At 34.2% G+C, this 22746-nt stretch overlaps 1 protein-coding gene across 2 annotated transcripts in view; it reads left to right on the forward strand.

Moving 5' to 3' along the window:
- The first annotated feature begins 2164 nt into the window (after window positions 1-2164).
- Window positions 2165-22746, forward strand: part of LOC122023555 (probable ubiquitin-like-specific protease 2B) — a 44617-nt gene continuing 24035 nt past the window's right edge. The window contains exons 1-8 of one of the 2 annotated variants that reach the window (XM_042581711.1): window positions 2320-2455; window positions 14062-14234; window positions 14378-14637; window positions 14741-14837; window positions 14917-14969; window positions 18276-18473; window positions 18561-18636; window positions 22127-22235. In XM_042581711.1, the coding sequence (XP_042437645.1) occupies window positions 14132-14234; window positions 14378-14637; window positions 14741-14837; window positions 14917-14969; window positions 18276-18473; window positions 18561-18636; window positions 22127-22235 (896 nt within the window). In that variant the 5' untranslated portion in view covers window positions 2320-2455; window positions 14062-14131. Of the gene's footprint in view, window positions 2456-14061; window positions 14235-14377; window positions 14638-14740; window positions 14838-14916; window positions 14970-18275; window positions 18474-18560; window positions 18637-22126; window positions 22236-22746 lie in introns of both variants that reach the window. The other variant, XM_042581710.1, reaches the window with a different exon arrangement.

The raw sequence follows: 22746 nt of genomic DNA on the forward strand, positions 1-22746 counted from the left end.
TTGTTTCGATCTTATAGTTGTTGCCCACCGGAAGTGATCAACGATCGCGAGCCTTGGAGTAAGAGTCGCCACAGGCTCCGAACCAAGTAACTCTTCGTGTCCTTGTGTGTTTGTGTTGTTTCCTTTTCTTTATTCTGCTGCTTAAACTCGTGCGATTTACGAATTCGAAAATAGTGAAAGTCACGAGCGCTATTCACCCCCCTCTAGCACTTTCGATCCAACACGATAAACTCATCCTATCATGATTGCAGATGAGGGAGATGCTATCCCAAAGTGACAGGAGACACGGAGGCAGAGTAGCTGAGGAGATGAGGTTAAATGGATCATACACTGTCCAGGGGCGCTAAGTGCCGGTTATAAGTCCTTTTCCTTTAACTTGTTTTGTTACTATGAGTGGGAGACTACTTGTTGGCTTGCATTGGTAGGAGATCACAAATGTTTTTTTTTTGGGAGATATGTTTTCTTATTTTTCTTTTAAAACCTTGGACAAATATATGTCGTAATAAAAATAATCTCAAAAGATGAATGACTAATATAAGCATATTCTTAAACATGCATATCCATTAATACAAGAGAGATATTACAAACATAAATCCGTATATTAACTAAGCATGCAATAAACACACAAAGTATTGAAGTATACAAGAAGTTGCTTAATCAAAGGAATCAAAAATTTCTAAAGGGCCTCCATTGAGTTAGAATTTCGACTCTAAATCCTACAATTGGCCAAAACTAGGTTAAAATCTAACTTATAGTATTTAAGATTTTTTTCCTAGATCCTACAACTTGTGGCCGGTCGAGGCCTCAATGAGACCTCATGACCAAGGTAGATCTGATTGATTAAACTTATGGCCACGAGCTCACGGACAGTTAAGCTCGCGACCTAAGCTCACAAGTAGCCAAGCTCATGTTCGTGAGCTCACGACATGAAAAATGAGAGGAGAGGGAAGGGGAGAGGAGCAAACCAAGATCGAGGTGGAGAGGACGCCAGAGACATCGGAGTTAGAAGAGGACGTCAGAGATTAGAGAGGAGAGGATGTTGGAGATCAGAGAGATCGGGGAATGCAAGATTAGGGTTTAGCCCTAATTTTGATCCCTAAAATAGTGATGGAATATTTTTTCTATCATTATGTTAGCGATAGGATTTAAACTCTGTCGCTATTTAATGACAAAATTATATAATTCCGTTGCTAACAAAATGATGAAAAAGAGATTCCATCTCTATTCCATCGCTATTGATCGATGGGAATTAAATTTCGTCCCCATAATAATGCCAAAAACTCTTCTCCATTGCTAATTAGCTATAGAAACTAAATTTTGTCGCTAATTAGAGACATATTAACGACGAATTTTAACCTCCATCACTAATTTTGTTGTTAAATAGATATTTTTTTTATAGTGTAATGTGCTCGTAAAGGCCCTAAGAATTGTCCATGTCTTTATGCTTGCATTTGAACATGAAAAATTTATTTCATTTTAATAAAATGAAATTTTTTCACACACATATTTAGATTTAGATTTATTTAGTTAACAAATAACATGAATAAAATATTCTTTTTTACAAAAAATTAAAAGAGCATTTTTTTAATAGAATAAGTCAAAAGAGCATCTTTTTGGATTTATTATCAAAAATAAAATTTCATCCCACATTAGTATATTTTTTATTTACAAAACTATCTTTATCTTTATCTTTTGATTTTATTATAGTAGAATTCGTAAACACTTTAACTCTGATAAACACTAATAATAATATGATCATAGTTCATAACTATAACAATATGAATATTCTCTAGTTAACACTGATCAATATTATTTTATAATAATATTTTAACTTTAATTAATACTAATAATATTATGCTTAGCTATTATAGTTCATAATTATTACAATAAAAATACTAGCTAATATTATATTGTAACAATTATCGATGTAGTAATTATAATCTTATAATGTTATAATTATGGAGTAGTTATAATATTATAGCGGTTGTAATTATGGAGTAGCTATTAGTTTGTTATATTATATTATCAAATTCATTTTTAAAAATTCCCTAAATTCCTCAGAATATAACACAATCAAATTCCGATTCATTTGCAAATCGAACCGGCCCGTTATATTCTTCGTAACGCTGTTACTATAAATTTAGGGTTCGAAATCGCGACTGCTCTTCCTTTTTCTTTTACCAAATCCCCACGCGATCCTCAGGTTCTCAGACCTGCAGAGACGCGGCGAGCGATGCCAAATATTCGGCCTTCCCCTCTTCGACTGGTGGATTGCTTTTCTTAGTTCTCGGTAGCGTGATGAGGGATTTGTCTCAGAAGGATCTCGCCGTGTTTGACTTCAGCGCGGAGGAGGAGGCCGTGGAGGCGGCGGTCGAGAGGTACACAGCGAGGTTTCACTCCAAAGTGGGATCTAAGATGGACGACGAGGTTGACAAGTACCGCTATCTGCAGGCCTGTAAGCACCTCATCCACTTACCTATTTATTTATTTTTTAAAATTAGATATCTTGGTTGAGTTTCCGTTGTTTTTCCCTAGAACAATGGTTAATTGATGGCGGAATTTTCACAGAATGGTTTATGTGGTACTATGACTTAGTTTACTCTTGCTGAAATCTTTGAATGATGTTTTAGATGGTATAATCTACGTTTTAGACTTTGTACTGACCCTATGAAAAACTAGGTAGACTGGTTGAGTTGTCTTGACTTGGATTGGTTGTCTAGTTCGTATAATTTATATTTTATTGGCATATGCTATCTGCCTATTATGGTCAGTATTTATTGTATATTTGGTATCATTTAAATATTTTCAGAGTAGATTAAATGTCAAACTAGTTGTTACTATTGGTCTGGCCAATAATATATTAATTCAGAGATGGATTAGGTTGTTATTGTTTGATCTATGTCTGAAAACTTCATACCTATTTTTTTTCATAAATTTTTCTTAGTTTTCTGTTTAGAATCGACATATAAATGGATCTACTACATGATTTGTTAAGCCAAATGTGGATACTTAATTGCCTTAAAACACCTTGTTCATATCCTGTTAGAATTAAGTACCCTTAATGATTTGGTTGTTCCTCTTTCAGAAATGATTTCTGTATGAACTATAGACAGCTAGCTTGTTGGCTCATTATTGCTTATTGCTATTGGCAGTCTGGCATTATGTGTGAGTTACCTCTGGAGATAACTGAAGGCCAATTTGAGATTCTCAATTGAACCCACTCATTCATTCTACAAATAAGGGCTGCAAAAAGGGATATATTTTTTCACTTTAACTTAAGTGACATCTAATGAAAAGAGTTCAAAGTTGTTTGAAATTAGCTATATGGAATATTTACCTTTTCTACATCGCACAATTTTATCTTGTAGTAGGATTTTGTCTACTTGAATCATGAGTCTTAATATTGTCATCTATACCATATCTTTAATGGATGAGCCATTTCAGTTAACCTCCAAAAGGGAAGTGGTTTGTGGGTATACAATTTTAAAAAGATTATGGAAAAAATTTGAATTTAAATGAATTCTGCAATGTGTAAATGAATAAATTAATCTAGGCAATCAATCAACAAACACAATGGTAAAAGCAATGCAAACACTTTAATTTATAATGATTTGATCCTCAATAGCCTACTCCATTTCCATACCCATTCACTTATTTTTTTATGATGAAAAATTAAGATATATAGAGTACATGTGGTTCAATCCTTTCTGAAAAGGCCATATTCCTTAACCAGGTAACACTAGCTAGTAAAGGCACATGCTCTTTTGAGGGGTACGTACATGTTAGAACTCATCTAATAAAATAAATCATCACAAGTTAAATAAAGCAACAATAGTTAAATGTGATAAGGTCAGTAAAAATTCACTTGTAGAAATGTTTCTAGACTCCTCTGGTCACTCTCAATTTTTTAAGGATAGGTTTCTATGGCGCGAATGGAAAAGGCTCACTGACTAAATTAATCAAGATAAGAACCAACCATGAATATTTGAATCAACTTAAAAGCTTTCATTACAGAGATTAAATCAAATGCTGTTAAAGACTAAATTTCCAAAAAAGAAGTTCAACAGTAGCTTTCAAAAATCGAGCCTTCAAAATAAGATTAAACTTAAACTCATGAATTAACGCGGGATATATATATTAAATTTTAGAGTTTTCGGTTAATGTTGGAGACAATATTGAATTTGAATTATGCAATTAACGTTGGAGAGTGGGTAGAATTTAAATGATGTTAGAGAAGAATTATAATTAAAGGTGACAAAATAAGTATTACCATAATTGTGTGTTGATTTGAATATTGAATAATTTTGTATGACATCACAAGAGAATAAAATAAATTTAGTAGAATAAGAATTGTAACAACGAATCAAAATCTTTTGAGCAAAGTCAAATTACAAGTTTGACTAATGACAATTAAATAAATCTAGTATTTGGCTTAATGATAAAATTATGGTTTTAGATTAAAATGTTTAATTAATTCAAAACTTAAGATGCTTATTTAAAATTTGTTAAAGTTGATTAGAATTTTGATATAAAAACATGAGTAAGAAAATAAGCAACTTACGATAAATTATTCATTAAAATTCTATAAGTAGTTTTACTTAAGCAAATTGTCTTTGTTGGGGGGTGTTGATTAATACTCAATTTATTTGGAGCTTGATTTGGTTAATTCATGTAATGATATACCTACTAAACGAACAAAAAAAAATTCAATTAGTTATCCTTAAAATTGTTGAAACAAACCTTGGGCCAACATTGTCTGCCTCATGCATGAATTTAAAAGTGAATTCTATAGGAATGATCTTTTGTGAGGACGATATTATGCTCACTTTCTATCTATTCTGATGAATGAACCCATTATAATTAGATATAATCTAGGTTTAAAATCTCGACCTGTGCCGAAGTTTCGGTACTGGAATGATACGGTTCGGTATCGTGCCGTGCCGATACTGTTTCGGTATTTTTTAATTTATATATAGTAATTATTAGATAAATATGTTTATTGTGCATAATTTAAGTTGTATATTGATTTAATATAAATTCTCAATTATTGAACAACTTAATATTGTTGGAAAAATAATTAAATGTAGTTTTCTTTAAAAAAAATTGATCTATCAATAACTTGAATTAAAATTGATACATAATATGTTACCTTACTAATACCATAAGGACTGATGTGAATCAGATGGAAGCATTGATTCTTGCAACATTCTGCTTATGTCAACTGTATAGTTCTTTAACGCGCAAATTAAATAATCATCCAATGTTATGCAATATTGATATTGATTTCTCCATATGTCCATCAGCGCGTCTCGATTCATCATTGGATGTTGGATTTGAACCGACGCTATTGAAATCAGAATGGGTACAGGCACAGGATAAGGCCGAGCTCTGGTATGATAAATCACCATATGATGCATCAAAGTTATAATAAGAAAGTTGTGAGTATGATGAATTTCGACTAGAATTAATCTCAGCTAAACTCTCCTGCATATCTTGATAATTATTAAATTTCTTTTGTTTGTCACCATTATATCGACGTTGATATTGAATAGGTACTTCTAACTCCATGATCATAATCTTGAGTTGCATGTGTGTAATTTATCTCACATATCCATGGCCTCGTGCTAGAGTAGGGGGAACATAATCTTTACCACTAGATGCATCACCACTGTCATCGCTTCCATGAGTATTTACACTGTTATCAACATCACTATCCTCATTTTGAATTTCTCATCGGATTACAGTGTCAGAAGGTGATGATGTTTCATTCATCATGTTCTTGCTCATCAATTGCATCGAGTGGATTTTCTCTAGTTCTCAATTGACCCTTTCCCGTAAAAGGAGGTTTGCCTTTTTCTTTATTTTTAGAAAAAATTGCAGGAGCTTTGCCTTTGCCTTTATCTATGGACTTTGGTTGGGTTTGGAATTTAGATGTTTGAGAACGTCTAGACTGAGATCTAGAAAATCAAAATTCTTGATCAAAAGCTTCATCATCTTCTTCCTTACAGATATCTCCTTTAGCTTGTATTTTTTCAATCTGTTGAGTTAAAATTGAGATGGTTGTGGTGGGTCACCTGCTTCATCAAGTAATGGATTCTTAGCCTCAATAGTGCTCCACCAATGCATCATTGGATCATTCTCAGTTTGGACAAATTCAATATCAAATGGGTCTACATCATCATACTCTTGTTCTTCATTCTCTTTTGTTATCACTCTTAGTTGAAGACGCATATTATAATGAACATAGACAATCTTCTCTAAGTAACGATCAGAAAGACGATTTCGTACTTTTGTATGAATGAAGGAGAAAGTTGATCAATTTCTTTCACAACCACTTGAAGACGTTGTCAAGAGAATACTGCAATCTTTTTTAAATTTGGAGCTGATCCTCTATATTGTAACCACCGCTCTATAAGATAAATAAGAACAAAATTAAAATATTATTTATATTTGTTGACAATAATTAGTAATAATTTTTTATTATATTTACCTACATCCATTTTATATCTGATGACACTGTAATAGGATTGTTAAAAGAACCATATTTCTCTCGAAATAATCGACTTTCATTAATAGTCTTAACAATTGATTCTCTCTTTGTATATAGTCTTGATATTACATGTCTGAGGGCCATTAATAAATCATCATTTGTGCCAAGATTATAACAATATTAATATGTCAGATTGAAAGAATAACCTACAATAATTAAACATATATAATTGTTAATAACAATATTAAAAATTCTTTATCATTAAAAAATACGTATCGACCAAATGAATAGATTTTCCCATTTGATCGTCGCATCTTGTAGTGATTATATCAATGTAATGTTGATGCTTGGTCGGTGATTGTAGATGCCTCTTAATTTCCTCTTTTGCTACATAAATTAGGCGGTAAACATTGCCCATTTGCGGCTTCTTGTCTATATCAACTTTACGTAGAGCAACGAACAATGGTTATACTGTTATAAGAATATCTGCGATATAGTCCCAAAATCTGATCGATATAATAATTTTTTGCACCTTCTTACCTTCGGTCGTGTTAGAATATCGAGAGGCTTCCCAATCCTCAGAAGAGAATATGACCTTCATCTAACTTTTTTCTGATTCAATGATTTTAACAGGAGAAAGTGAGTGGCAAATCTAGTCGCTCTTGGTCGTAGAATCTCCCCATCAATAAATTTCTCTATTAATCCATGAATCCAATGATGATTATAGAGGAAATTTGTTAAAGATTAACCTTTTTTCACTACCTTCTTCACTATATTGAGGTTACCAATATTTGCCATCATCAAATCGATACAGTGTGCTGCGCATGGTGTCCAAAATAAGGTTTGATACTTTTGCTCCTATAACTCTCGAGCTCTTTTAAAGTTGACACCATTATCTGTAATCACCTGCATTATATGTTCTGCACCTATCTCGTGAACTACACTATCCATCAAATGATATATATAGGGTGCATCATGATAATCTATAGTTGCATCAATAGATTTATGAAATATCACTAGGCCTGTTCAACCGGTCGGTTAACCGGTTCCGGTTAATTCCGGTTTATCACATTTTATGTAGAACCGGTTAACTGACCGGTATCCTTACCGGTTCTACCGGTTTCGGTTGAACCAGTTTCGGCCGGTTAACCGGTTGCAACCGAGAACCGGTTCCAGCTGCTGTACTAATTGTGCTAAAGGATTATTTTGTTGCACTAGCACAGAATTTAGATCCAGAAGTTAGAAATTCTTCTCATGAACTTTGTGTATCATGCTTCAATAGCCATCAGGGAAGAAGATAAGAGTTAACTTCTTCATATTTTTGTTTTGTTAACTTAATTTCTCCTTCCTGTCATCATAGAAATCTTTCATGAATTTGCCACAAACACTCGTATTATATGCCATAGACAAACGGAAGGGAAGATCATATAAAGATATTGTCGCTCCCTAGATTTACTTTTCAATAGCGCTGTTATGTTAATGGTGGCATAGGAAAGTTAGCCATCTACCGCTAGTTTACTACGTTCGGTAGAGTACATGTATTAATTAAATTTAACAATTTTCTTCCTTGAAAGAGGTTGGAGTATTAATCTACAAAGTTTAACATTTTTTCATTAAAAAAGCTAACCTGGTAACCATGAAGTAGTGGCAAATGCAAGCAGGTGGAGACACGATCAGAGCAATATAATAAAACTCATCTTCAACTGGGAGCTTAACGTTTATTCCAAATGCTTTTGTTTTGTTCATCTTTACATGAAAGTAGGCCGAAGCATTGGAGTGGGTTATTGGGCTCTAAAAAAAAACAGATCGGTTCTGATTTTACCGGTTTACCGGTTAACCAGTAAAAAAAAATTCTAAACCGGGAACCAACCGGTAAAAACCGGTTAACTGGAATCGGTTAAAACCGGTTAACCGTTAAACCGGAACCGGTAAACTACCGGTTCCGGTCCGATTTTCGGTTTCCCGATTTTTTTGCACAGCTCTAAATATTACCTTTCTATTGTAGCATAGTAGAAAGTTGATAATGCTCATCCGTGTATGTCCTGTCCAACCATCACACATCAACGTAACCTCATATAAGCTCCATTGCTTCTTGCATGATATAATTCAAGTCATGATCTCCTCCACTTGTTCATCTAAATATAGATCGATAAGTTCATATGTAGTTGGAGGTTGAATACCCGGATCAGATTTTTAGATGTTGGATACTATGCTACGATAGTATGTGTTGTTTACTACATTAGGGGGAATATAATTAAAATGAAAAAATTTAACAAGATTGATTTCTTCTTCTCTTTTGAATATGCATCATCAGTCCTAGTTTGTTTGCTAACTTGGTCTGGGAATGCTAGTGGATCAATATCAGCAATATCAGCTGCACGTCTTCGTCCCATAGAAGGAAAAAAACATGACCAATACCACCTTGTGTTAAAGTAATACGAACACTTGTACTCCTAATGTTGCTGCAGTAGTTGAGCCACTTTCACTGGCACCAGAGCCATTTCTATGTCGCATATTTTGCTTATAGTTATATTGAGTTTGAGAGGCACTGAGAGCTGCTAAAAAATCTTCGTTATTTGGAACTTCACCACGACCTTCCATTTCATCATAGATTGGTTCTTTAGAGTTTCGGCTATCAACAAGTTCACGTTGTCGTTGTTGTTTATACTTTAATTCTTTTTTGCCATCAAGTTACTCTCTCATTGCACGATGAACTTCTTGAGAAATTTTTAGACAATTAAAAACATCTGAATATCCACCAGCTTGATGTTGTTTTAGACGTGTGACCCTACCGCCGCGTTCAATCATATCACAATGCAAACATTGCCAATGGAATCAATTTTTTAATCTTGCGTGTCTCCAAGATGGATCATGAGATTGTTGTTTTGGTGCCATTACCTATGCATTATATAAAAATTAAGAATAATACGTATTTTCAGGTAATGACCGTCATTTTATAATGTCAAGAATGTATTTATCATTGTAAATTTACAAATTAAGTATATAAACTATAAAGAGTAACTTCTTGAAATTTGAAACAATCTCCAAAAAAAATATTAATTCATCTTTCTCAATTTAGAATGATCAGAATTACACAAGATTATAAATGTTTTATTAGGAATCATAAACTTGACAGCATACAAAACTTCTAAAATTAAGGATTTGTAATATTTCCTAAATATATCAAGTAAAGACATTTTAAACATATCAAGTAAAGACATTTTAAGATAAAAATATATATGACGAAACATTCTTTGACAAAAATATATATTTATATGTTCAGGAAGCCAGAATCATAAAAGTATAAAAGTTAAATATGTTAATATTCATAGATTCAAATTTCAAATTAATTCTAAGATAAAATATTATCTATAATAAATATATAAATTAACATGAAAATATTACTTTATATATAATAACTATATAAATTAATTATTATTTGTAAAAAATATACAACAATAACAACCAAGCCTTTTCCCACTAGGTGGGGTCGGCTATATGAATCCTTTTACGCCATTGAGCTCTATCTCCTATTATATCATCATCTATATTTAAATAAATTTTATCTTGTTTTATTGTTGCTAACCAAGCCTTTTTTGGTCTTCCTCTTCCTTGTTTGATATGCATGTTTATCATAGTTTCACATCGCCTAACTGGAGCATTTATTAGTCGTCTAAGTACATGTCCGTACCATCTTAAACGTGTCTTTCAGAGTTTGTCCTCAATAGATGCAACTCCGACTTTCTCTCTAATGCTCTCATTCCTTATTTTGTCCATCTTCGTATGTCCACACATCCACTTTAACATCCTCATCTCTGCAACTTCATAACCCAACATTCAACTCCATATAACATAGTGGTCTAACTACTGATTTTATAGAACTTACCTTTAAGTTTAAGAGGTACTTTATGATCACATAAAACACCCGACGCTCTCCATTTCACCCATCCTACTTGTATTCTATGTAAGACGTCTCTCTCAATCCTTCATCGTTTTGTAAAAATGATCCTAAATATTTAAATCTCTCGGTCCAGGCAACTCGTCCTCTCCTATCTTAACAATTGTTTCATTACTTCTAATATTGCTAAATTTAAATTTCCTTTAATCTACTAAGGTTAAAACCTTTCCCTTCTAGTGTTTCCTCCAAGATTCTAGTTTAGCATTTACTCCTTCACGTGTCTCATCTACCAAAATAATATCATATGCAAATAACATGTACCACGATACTGTGACTTGAATGTGCGCAGTGAGTTCGTCCATAATTAGTGTATCTTTATTGGAAATGCTTCATTACTCTGTCTGAAGTCTTTACTCTAGTCGTTACATCCTCATACATATCCTTAATTAGTTCAATATATGTTACGCTAACACCTCTCTTTTCTAAAATTCTCCATATAATTTCTCTTGGAATTCTATCATAAGCTTTTTCTAAGTCAATTAATACATGTGTAGATCTTGTTTTTGCTCCCGATATTTTTCAATTAATTGTCTAAGGAGATGTATATTTTCAGTCACTATGGTCTCCTTCCTTAATCTTTTTTCTATTACTTTTTCCCAAAGTTTCATAGTATGACTCATTAGTTTAATACCCCTATAGTTTGCACAATTTTGTATGTCTCCCTTGTTCTTATATATGGGAACTAGAGTACTTATCCTCCATTAATCAGACATTCTTTTCGTTTTCAATATCATGTTAAATAATTTTGTAAATCATTCAATACCTTGTTTCCCTAAGCACTTCTATACCTCTATCGGAATATCATCTGGTCCAACGACTTTTCCATTGTGCATCTCATTTAAAGTTTGTTTTACTTCTGAAGTTTGAATTCTACGATAATAATTAAAATTTCTATGCTCAGTTGACTTAATTAAATTACCTAAGTTAAGTTGGTCACCTAAACATTCATTAAAAAGTTGATGAAAATACCTCTTCCACCGCTCTTTTATTTCTCCATCATTTACTAATACCCTATTACATTCATCTTTAATAGATTTTATTTGGCTAAGATCTCTTGTTTTCCTTTCTCTCACTTTTGCTATTCTATAAATATCTCTTATTTTTATATTTTATTATTTGTAAAAAATATAAAATAATAATCAGAATATTAATTTTGTTTATTAGACTTTTTTTAGAAATTTTAAAATTATTTTAGAATATTTTTAAATGAAATTTAAAATATCAAAAAATATTAAAATATATATCTGAATTTTTATATTTTTTTGAATTTTTAAATAAAATTTAAAATAATAAAAAAAATATTAAAATGTATATCAGATTTATTGTAATTTTTTTAAAAATTTTAAATGCATTTTAAAACATAAAAAAATAAAATTTTAAAATATTAATTAAAATTTTAATTTTAATTATATTTTTTTATATATTTTATTGGGATAATTTAATTAGGGTTTATAAAAGTCTGTTTGGAATATCATACCTTCTTGGGAATTGTTTAAATTAATTAAATCTAAAATTTAATTTAATTTTTAAAAACTAGGGCACACACGCAACACACGCAGCAACAACGGATCACGGGGTTCGACTACGATTCTAGCATTGCTGGAGGCGTCCAACGACTCCTCCGGCGCCGCTTGCAACGTATCCGAGACGGGGACGCTGGCGAATAGGGGAAATCATACCTTTGGAGTGGTCGCCGCCCTTGCTGCCACCTCGTTGCTCGCCTCGCCGCTGTCGCCTCGCCTCGTCGCTGTGGCCTTTTCTTGCCGCTGCTCGCCTTGGCTCGTCACTGCTCGCCTCGCCTGCTGATTGATCGCTCTCTTGTGCCTTTTTATAGATTTTTTTTACCGTGATCGATTAATCGCAACAGAAGGAATTGAATCGATTCAATTCCTTCCGTCGCTCGATTAATTGATCGTGCATGCTGTTGCGGATGCGCGTGTATCACGCGCCAAAATTATAGCTCGTTTGGTGCTAGTTTCGGTTGGGCGGTGAAATGGTAAAAACCGTTCGTGCTGTCTCATAGAACAACATTCTTTTCCTCCATCTATTCATGTTGGCGCTGGTACCTGCATGGATGGTTATTTCAATAGGTCTTATAGTCAATTCCCATGCAAAATGTCTCTCGGTGCTTGACCTCACTATGCAAAGGGTCGTTGCACTAGGACAAATGCCCCTCGTGATTTACCCCTTCTAGATAGTGTGGAGCTGTCCTGGAGGGGCCGTTAAGGTGACGATTTCATTTTTTGGCACTAATGAGTGAGATAAATAGAGGAAAAAATTCCGAGGAAACAAAATTCGAAAAATAAAAAAAAATTATAATATAATTTCTAATATTATAAAATATACTTATGAATTAAATTATTGTATATATAAATTTAGTTTAATTTAAATTGATCAAAATAAATCCAGTTTAAACCTGCTTAATCCTTCTTTATAACAATAAAATATTAATAAAAATATTTTTAATTAACATATTTATATTTTAAAAAATATTGAAATCGTATCAACACGACAGAATACAGTACTGAAATTGTGAAATTGTAGGGTTATTAGATAAATGAAACTTTTACATGCCTCAAAATTTTAATCTTTGCACCACCTTTACTATTTCTATGTAGGTTTTTGAACATTAGTGTTGTCAAACCTTACTTTTCTATTTATTCTTAAATTATAATATAAATCTTAATATATTCTACCTATTTCGGGATACTTATGTGAATTCGAGTTGGGTGGGGATGCAATGCTATGATTATGGTGCTTTACCACATTACGCTATGGAAATTGATGTCCTTGGCTTCTTGCATGGATCTAGTGGAAGTAAATTAACTTGTAGATGACCTTGTCTATAGAAGTTTCCTGTGCCTTAGTACTCGGGCACAAGTTCCTGGCATAAGCATCTAGGCATCTAATACATCATTTTATCAATTGAGAGCATGAAGTCAAAGGAATCTAAATGCTGGGACAAGGTCCAATGATCACTCAATGTTTAGTTTATTGGATCAAACTCATTATCTTCTAATGCTATACTTTAAACCACCTACCAAATAATATTCCTTCAAGGAAGGTTAAATTTGGGAACTTTGACAATGCAGGTATCTGAGAATAGAGATAGACAGTTTTAATAAAAAGAGGGTTTATTAGAGTTATGAGAAGTTAGGAGGGAATATGTCTTTAGGTTAGCTAGGCAAGCATGTGGTTAGGAGGGGCTTGATTAGAAGTGGGAAGGATGCTTTTATTTAAATTGCTAAAATATCATTTGACACATTATCTAGCCATTCATGTTGAGTATTGATCATCGGCTCAGGTTATAGGTTCTTGTCTCAGTGACTAGGGTTGCATTGATCAGTATATATAGCCCTTCACTTGAGCCATATCATACCATATCCAACTTGGTCCACGTACCTTTTCATGCACAAACTAGTATGTACTGTCCATATAGGGCAGCATAGAACAATATTTAGACCACTGTTTCTTAATATACAGGTAACAAGAAATGATGTTTGAGTTCATGATATAATTTATATATACATCTTCTACAGTATTTGGGCTAGTGATTTGGTTATGGGAAAAATGGATTCTGCATGATTCAGCTTAGGCGTTTTTTCCAATGTAGGCAATATAAACAATGCTAGGCGACATCTGTCTATTGAGACATATAGGTGGAGGCTATACTTTTAGTGATTATGAGGATCAAATTGCATGTAATTGAGAGTGAATCAGACACGCCACTTAATTTTAAGCTTCAACAGAAGATTCATTCTCAACGACATGGACAAATTGTTGTAGGTATGCATGATCAAATAAACATCAAAATTTGTGTTGGATGGCATGCTTTTTATTTTTTTGCAGAAGTTTTTTTCCTAGCCCGATTTTCTCTTTATTCTCGTTATTTGTGCATTCTAATGGAGTTGTGGTATCTTCTGATGCAGATACTTCAGGGCTGACTCTCAAGCAAGATGTATCTGGTATCTTATGTATGCATGGAAGAGATGATGAGAATGGCTTCTATGCCATAGATCTTCCAGAACAGAGCCATCATTTGAGCAATGAGAAGATACAGTTGGATGAGATCATAGCTTCCTCTACAAGTTATGTTGAACACGGTCAACTGTGTCAAAATGAATTTGAAGAAGCCACTCTAAATACAAACTGTGATCTGGCTATTGGAAATTCTACCAATCCCACCCGTGTAGGCAACAAATAGTTTTTCGACATTAGTTCTGATGTATAACATGCTCTGACAGAAACAGTATCCTCTAAATATTCATTTTGCTTCCCAAATTTATCCTCAGGGGATGAATGTGGACATGATTGCAGAAGATGAAGAGAGATGGTCGGTAATGACTGCATCTCAATCAAGTATTTCTTCTGATAGCACGGAAGAGGAAGGTATGAAGGTCAATATGTCTTATAGCAGTTTTGTTCTTGTTTAATATCTTCATTTCTGCAACTTAATTTGTTTGCGCAGGCTGTTTGGATTCTGATGAGTTTAAAAGTTGTTACACAGCAGACATGTATGAGGTAATAGCAATAAACTTTTATGTTGGATCAAGTGATAACTTATTTATGAAGAATATATGTCTCTAACTTTCATGCTTTTTATTAATATATTCAAGATATTTTTGCAGTTACTAGAATGTGATTTATCTTCTATTTCTTTTACTAAATTACTCCCAGCATTTTATTAATGTGTCTAAAAAGTCCGCCTCGTTGGATGCTAGTGTTGAAGCTTCCTCTAGTGATGTGGACAAGCATGCATGCTAAAGCAGTGGAAATGTGTAGCAAAGCCCCTCTGATATTTAAGTTAGTCTCCGTTGATGGAGCTTGAGAGAGAGAAGTATGTTAGAGAGAGAATTGAAAAGAATGAGATTTGGATTCCTACTGTTGATGTTACCTCTTTTATATGATCGGTCCTTTGGGTTGTATGAATGGCTGTTTCATGTATTATTATGAACGCTAACAAAGGTGTGCCTAATGATGGACTAGGCCCACACAGACCATACCCTATCACTGCGTCTCTTGTCGGGTGTTTACCCAATTGTGATATACTTGCGTCTCTTGTCGGGTGTTTACCCAATTGTGATATACTTGTCATAGTTGTACGTTGCTGTGACTCCTAATATGTTGCTTACCCAATTATGGTTCATTTACTTTGGTTGTATTTGCACGGGGTAAGGCTGTTCGTGTTAGAACCATGTTGGGGGATGGTTGGGGCTAGCGGCATTAGTGAGGCTAGAGAGTTTTGAGGCACTTAGAGGGGGCAAGTTGTGTACGGAGCTCAATCGTAACCCTGAGCGGAGCTTTATGAGTTAGAGATGTTGAGTCAGGCGCTTGGGTTCATGAGCACTCTTGAAGTTGAGGAAGGTGCTCGACCATTGTGCATTTTGGAAGCTTAGGGAGTTGCTTGGGCTGCCAAACACCTTAGAAGTCGAGGAAGGTGCTTGAGCTGCTGAGTGCTCTAAGGCTGGTGCTTGGGTCACCGAGAACACTGACATGGCTCGATATCACGTGTTTTGAGGTATTGTCTTGGAGTCGAACCACATAGACCAAGTTTGATGAGCAGGAGGGTATCGTCATCTTGGGTATCAGAAGTCCCTCTTCAAGTTAGGTTGATGAGCAGAATCGAATGAAGGTAGGGACTTCAAAGACCGCAAGTGGGTCCATGTTAGCACGCTAAGCCACTACCCATTTTTGATTTTGAATTGTCTCCTTGCTACCACACACCATACTGCCATCATGAATTGTCATCTCCTAGACAACTGTTATCTTCTCCTACACAACATTTGCTGGCTGCGTTGTAAGGCTGGAATGACGATTTCTCTCTATCTATTAAAATGGTTTGTCAATTGTTAGCTTAAGGTTTAATTGCATTGTTGGATGGGGTGCGGGGATCTTGAGGTTGACCTTCATCTTTGGATCATGAGTAGATCTAGCCTGCGATGTTAACACTGCCTAAGGCCTATGATTGACACATGTTTGCTTCCCTACCATCAAATCTCGAATGCTACTCCCCATACATTAGATCAAGGGCTTGTGGGGATTCGAGGCTACCAAATTTTAGATTTTAGTGGATTTGAGGTGTCTATTTATCACTTTTTTAAATGAGGGGAAGGGTTTATAAAGTTCGACGTCTTTCTTTCTCCCTTCACTTTTCTTCTAGCCTGCTGCTCCTTTTTGCTCCGTTCGAACTCAGTTTTTGTAAGTCCACCTTCTTTGTCATTTTCCTTTTCCACTCAGTTTTTGTAAGTCCCCACCTTCTTCATCATTTCCTTTTCCTCTTCATAGTGTAGATGGCCTCCAAGGGAAAGTGCCCACTTGTCAATGGTGGGCCCAAGGTTGACCATTAGGCCTTGCCAAGGTTGCACTCAGAGAGGATCCTTTGCTTTGACTGAGGTCCTTGGTTCCATCATTTAGTATCTCAAAACACATTTGGTGAGAATTTGACCCTCCATCAAAGTTTGTAGTTATCCTCCAATGTCAAGATAATCATTCCAAAATCCACATACCGTTCCCACCTATCCTAGATGGGCATTCAGCTTTCTTTGTCTGCCAATTCGAAGGCGACTTTGTTTCCTCCGTCACTGCTGTTTTCTTAGAGGTTGTCGTATTTTTTTTTCTGTTCCCCTCCACATCTTGGTCGAGACCATTATGCTCTTTCAACATCTTCAACTTTCTTTGATATCTAGTGATATTCACTTCCTTTATTAGTTGAAAATGGCCAAGCTAGGGGTGTTTTATTTTATGGCTAACTGCCAATTTTTAGTAGTCACTTCCACCACTCAAAATTCACTTGCTAGGTATTATTAGCTAGATCAGTGGTGTGTTAGATTTTTTTTTCTTTTAATTTTTTTTTAATTATTTTGACTGATACTACAATATGTTTTGAAATGTTAAAAAAAAATTAAATCACTAGATGTTGATGCCATTGAAGGAAGAGAAGTTGGATGGCCAAAGCAAATCATCGATGTGTAATGGATGTGTGTAGGAAAGTTGCAGTGGTAAATTGAGCTTGAGGAGCAGAGTGTGTCAACAACATGAAGGAAATCATGAGAGCGACGAGTTGCTCAGAGCATGAGTATACAATCAAATTTAGGTTTCAATTTAATAGTAAATGAATAAAGACGATCCTCATCTAGATGAGTATACTCTCACACCCACAAAAAATAGTGAAAATATAAAATTATGGACTCTTTTTATAGGTTGGACTTGATAATAAATATTAAATAAATATTCTAAAAGGATAGTGTGTGGTCTCGGAAGGGTTGGATCACATTGGATTTATTGTACGTAGTCTTATCTTGAATTGCAAGAGGTTGTTTCCACGACTTGAACCCGTAACCATAAGGTCATAAGATAACAACTTTACTATTGCGTCGAAGTTTTCTTTCATTAAAATAAATATTCTAAATAAGAAAAATATGATAATTTTAATAGGAATTATAAATAGTTCGCTATTTATTGCTGCAATAGAAATATTATCCAAACGATGGACAAATTGTATCTTTAATTTATTGGAGTAGCTTTATTCTCAAATATTCTTCAATTTATTTTCTTTTATTGCCAAAGTGCCAATCTGAAAATATCTTCAATTTATTTTTTTTAGTTATTACTTTTTGATGCTAATTTCTTTCTCTCTCTGCACAGTATATTTTTTCTTTTGCTTGGTTGAAGACATGCATTATAGCTCTATACAATATAAATTCATTGTACTGGAATAAAATTCTTATTTAATTGCTTTTAATTTTCGAATCTATGGTGTGAACTGCTTACTTTTGCCTTGTTGAGGAAAATCTACCCAAGTGTTGTTTCTTGTTTGGAGCTTTGCAGCTTAATGATGAGTTAACAGTTACAGTCTTCCCTGAGTATGTCATACATGGTGGCACATTGTATGGAGAATCTCAACTTGTTTTCTCGATAGACAATGTTAAGATTGAATGTTCAGATGCAAGTGGGAGTGACGAGAAGTTTGCTTCTGAATGGGCGGTTACTGAGATAGATCACATTGATTGTCAATGGAGTGAAAGTGTGAGTTTCACTCTCTAAGGTGTGAAAGAATTTACTTTTGTGTTTATGATTAGCTGTGATGGTGTGCAGTATTTCTTATTACCACAGGTAGCTTCTGCATTAGTCAAACTATGCTTCAGAGAAAACATTGCAACTAAAATAGATAAAGTTCACAACAATACTGGTATGATAATTATACATAAATTCTTACTTTTTTCTTTTACTGTCTCTTATATCTTTATTCCATCAAACCACTATGGTGCATCAAATTTTATAATTCTTCCCTTTTTCTTAATGCTTTGTATGGATTTGTTTATATTTCTCTTTCTTATCGATTTACCTTTTTGAGATAGAGCAAGTTGTTAGATAATTTAGATACCCTATCTAATCAAAGATGAGGAGTCTTAGCAGGTCCAATTCATTCCTGTTTTCTTCTCCTGGTTTTGGATTTCAGTTAGGAATGCCATCAGGCAAGATGGGAGGAGCTTTTATCTGCTTTTCTGTTTTGCAGATTATAAAAATCCTGTCTTATTCTTTAGTGCATAAAGAAGTGCCAGGAACAGAACCAGTGGAGACATTTATTAAATGTATATCGCACATATATTGGAAAAAGTTAACTAAGTATTATATAAATTTGACATGGTCATTTGATAGTCTAAATTTTGTAGGACAAGTAGCATGAGTTGGTTTAGCATGTCCTGCAAGAGACATTTCTCCCAAATTGGAATAACAGTTGGGAATGACAATTACATGCCGAATGAGGAGATGAACCCACATGGCACCTTTCCTGCCAGAAAGGTTCTCATGCCCTAGGCCTTATTCCAGTTTCCATATCACTGCTGTCATACAAAACTAAATGTGAGATAGTTGTCAATCTGCTGCCAAAGTTCAGTTCATAGTTTTTGAAAGTGAAATCAATCTAGTTAGGTCAGAATCATTCAAGTCCAATCCAGATTAGACGTTAATATTATCCGTACAAAAATTGAATGTCATGGAAAGAACTCAATAACTTGCTCCATTGCTGCATACCACAATCCTCCCGTCCAGTTTGATTTAAGGGTACTCAAGCTTCTCTGTGTCTGAAAAGGTATAAGAAAAATACTTGTGTTATAGTTAAGTGCTACTAGTTTATTCCCATTTAGGGCATTTAATGATTCAGTGCTATGCCAAAAGGTCGACAATAGAAGCTTGCAACTAATTAAAAAGTATCGGGAACAAAAGTAAGATTTACACATGATATTTGCTAACCTAAAAAGAAGTTAATGATAGAGTGCTGAAGGAAATTTTATAAAGAATTATAAAAAGAGAGGTGTTATCATAACATATATTGGACTAATTAAAGATATGTATGAGGATGTACTGACAAGAGTGAGGACTTTAGGGTAATTAACCAAAGCATTTCTCATAAAAATAGGATTACATCAAGGATCAACTCTAAGTCCTTATCTTTTTATACTAATTATGGATGAACTCTATATCCAAGACATAGTAGTAGATGAGACACGTGAAGAAGTTACTGCTAAACTCGAATCTCGACAGGAAATGCTAGAAGTGAAAAGTTTTCGGCTTATTAGAGTAAAAATAGAATATATAAAATTTAAATTTAGTATTATAGACGTAATGAGATAATTGTTAAGATATGAGGTGATGAGTTAATCCCACATAGTAGAGACGAACATGGCTTGATGATAGTTACAATGATGACATGAACTTCACTACTTTTAGTAGTGATAAATGTTAGAAACACATGTCTTCTTACTAATTGTAGTTGGTGCAATATTTATTAGTTGACATCTCATAAGAGAACTAATAACATATAACATGTTTCTTATGTGAAGTGTGAGAAATAAGATCTTATGATCTTTCCCTAAGGAATTTCCAATGCTGCACTACTATTTTAAAGTTTGCAGCACTTCACTGATACTGTGAATTAATAATTCTTAATAACGAACAAGGTATTAAAAAGTGATTCTTAGCGGTAGATGGTCAAGTGATTACCTAGGGTTAGTCGACTGCTAATGCCTAGGTGGTAGGTGAGTGTCCAGGTGGCTAGGCATTCTGCATTAAAAAATATTATCAAAATAGGAATCAAATACTAACAACAATATTCAATCAGTATTTTTCATGAACTACAAATAAACAATACTGGTCAAATATTCACATATTGTTATATTGATCAAATTCTGTTCATCTCATTATACAATCAAATACTTATCATCTCAATATTTTCCAGAACAGATATTGATTTAAATACTGATCATATCTCATGCTTTAACATTTAATTTCTCATTTCTATTTGTAATATCAACAAAGACCTCGAGAAGAAAGAGCCAAGAAAATAGAGCATATGTACCAATAGAAGAAGGCAGCAGTAACAAAGACCTAGAGAAGAAAGAGCCAAGAAAATGGAGAATATATTCAGACGTAGTGGAGTTATGCTGCGGGAGTCAGGACTTGGGAGAATTGGGAAGAAAAATAGGGTATAACTATATAAGTGAACTGGTTTATTTGGGAGCAGCCTAAACTGTGAAAATGGGGTTGTGGGAGAGCAATACAGGCATCGTGTTGCTAGGCGAAGCAATGGAATGAATGTTGCACCCTAGATGGTGAAAGTCCAGTAGCCGAAAGCATCACTAGCTTACGCTCTGACCCGAGTAGCATGGGGCACGTGGAATCCCGTGTGAATCAGCAAGGACCACCTTGCAAGGCTAAATACTCCTGGGTGACCGATAGCGAAGTAGTACCGTGAGGGAAAGGTGAAAAGAACCCCCATCGGGGAGTGAAATAGAACATGAAACCGTGAGCTCCCAAGCAGTGGGAGGAGAATACGATTTCTGACCGCGTGCCTGTTGAAGAATGAGCCGGCGACTCATAGGCAGTGGCTCGGTTAAGGGAACCCACCGGAGCCGTAGCGAAAGCTAGTAACAAATCTTTGCATGATGCTGTAGGTGCAAATCATTCTTACATTGATTTTTTTAAACAGTGATATTGTTTTTGTTTTCAAACTCAAAATTATTATTATTTTTTTCAAACACAAAGTTAACTTGTGTGACCATTTTAAGTATGTGTTTGTACTCGCATATCGAGTATGCTGTGACTTGACTTCAATCCTTGTCATAGGACACAGAAGCTTCATTAATATTATATATCTATTCAGATAGAAGATGCTTGATCTTTCCCAAAAATAAGAAAAGAAATTATAGTGAAAGATGTTGGGCAGCGGCAATCGGAAATTGGAAACATGAAATGGACTGTTTCCGTGCCAAAACATGTCCATTAGAGAATTTGTCTTAAAATCAGCGAATTGTACTATATATTTGTCTTTTAATTTTTTTTGTGCACGTAGACAGAACAATACATTGTCAGTTGACTTTTAATAGTAATCCAAATGGCCTATTTTCAATTTGGGAAGTTTTATTTTTTTCAAGGATGATATCATTTCAAAGTTTTGATTTTTATTTTCTAAGATACAAATTCACCTTACCTTTATGATGATTGGAGCTATGGATTGTATTGATGATAATGTGGTTCCTGTTTCCATTTTTGTTTCTGTGAGGCGATACAGAAGTACCATCATGTGTGAGAAGAACATATTTCAATCACAATAGTGCATAATTCTCCTCTATCCTACCTCTGAATTTATGTGATGTGATATTTGAGCGTCTTTCATGTAGATGTGTTGAAAGTAATATTTTCTGTGAATGATGTGCATTGGCTGGAGAAGGAACAAAAGATTAGGAATCTAACCGCGAAATACAAAGTCACATGGAATTTCGACTCTAGGTATGTTCTTTGCTTTTTGCTTGCAATTCAGTCACTACATGAAGTGCAGTTTCCTTAAAATGATTGCTTTATTTTATTATATTTTATTTTTGCCCTGGTTGGGAACAATGGCCTCTGCTGTTATACATAACTTGTAGTGAATTTGATTGTTCTTTTGAGTTTAATTGGGTTGTCAGATATACAATTCTCTTTAGAAGTTTTTGGGTGATACATAATAGGATGATGAGTGTGCTTTATGCTATTTTCTTTCCTCTTAGATTGGATACCATTAATATTAGTAGTTTGACTCTACTTGTGTTCTACTTTTTGACATAGCACACTATTGCATTGTCACTTGTTATGTACTGTGGAATTTTGCAATTTAGTCACTTCATGAAGCTCACTGTTTCCTTAAAATTATCGCTTTAATTAATTTGATTTTTTTTAACCCCTGGTTGCAAACAATGGCTTCAGCCATTATACATAGCTTTGTAGTGGATTTGGTTTTTTGGAGTTTAATTGGGTTGTCAGA

The sequence above is a fragment of the Zingiber officinale genome, chromosome 9B (genome assembly GCF_018446385.1).
Source record: "Zingiber officinale cultivar Zhangliang chromosome 9B, Zo_v1.1, whole genome shotgun sequence".
NCBI classification, from domain to species: Eukaryota; Viridiplantae; Streptophyta; class Magnoliopsida; order Zingiberales; family Zingiberaceae; genus Zingiber; species Zingiber officinale.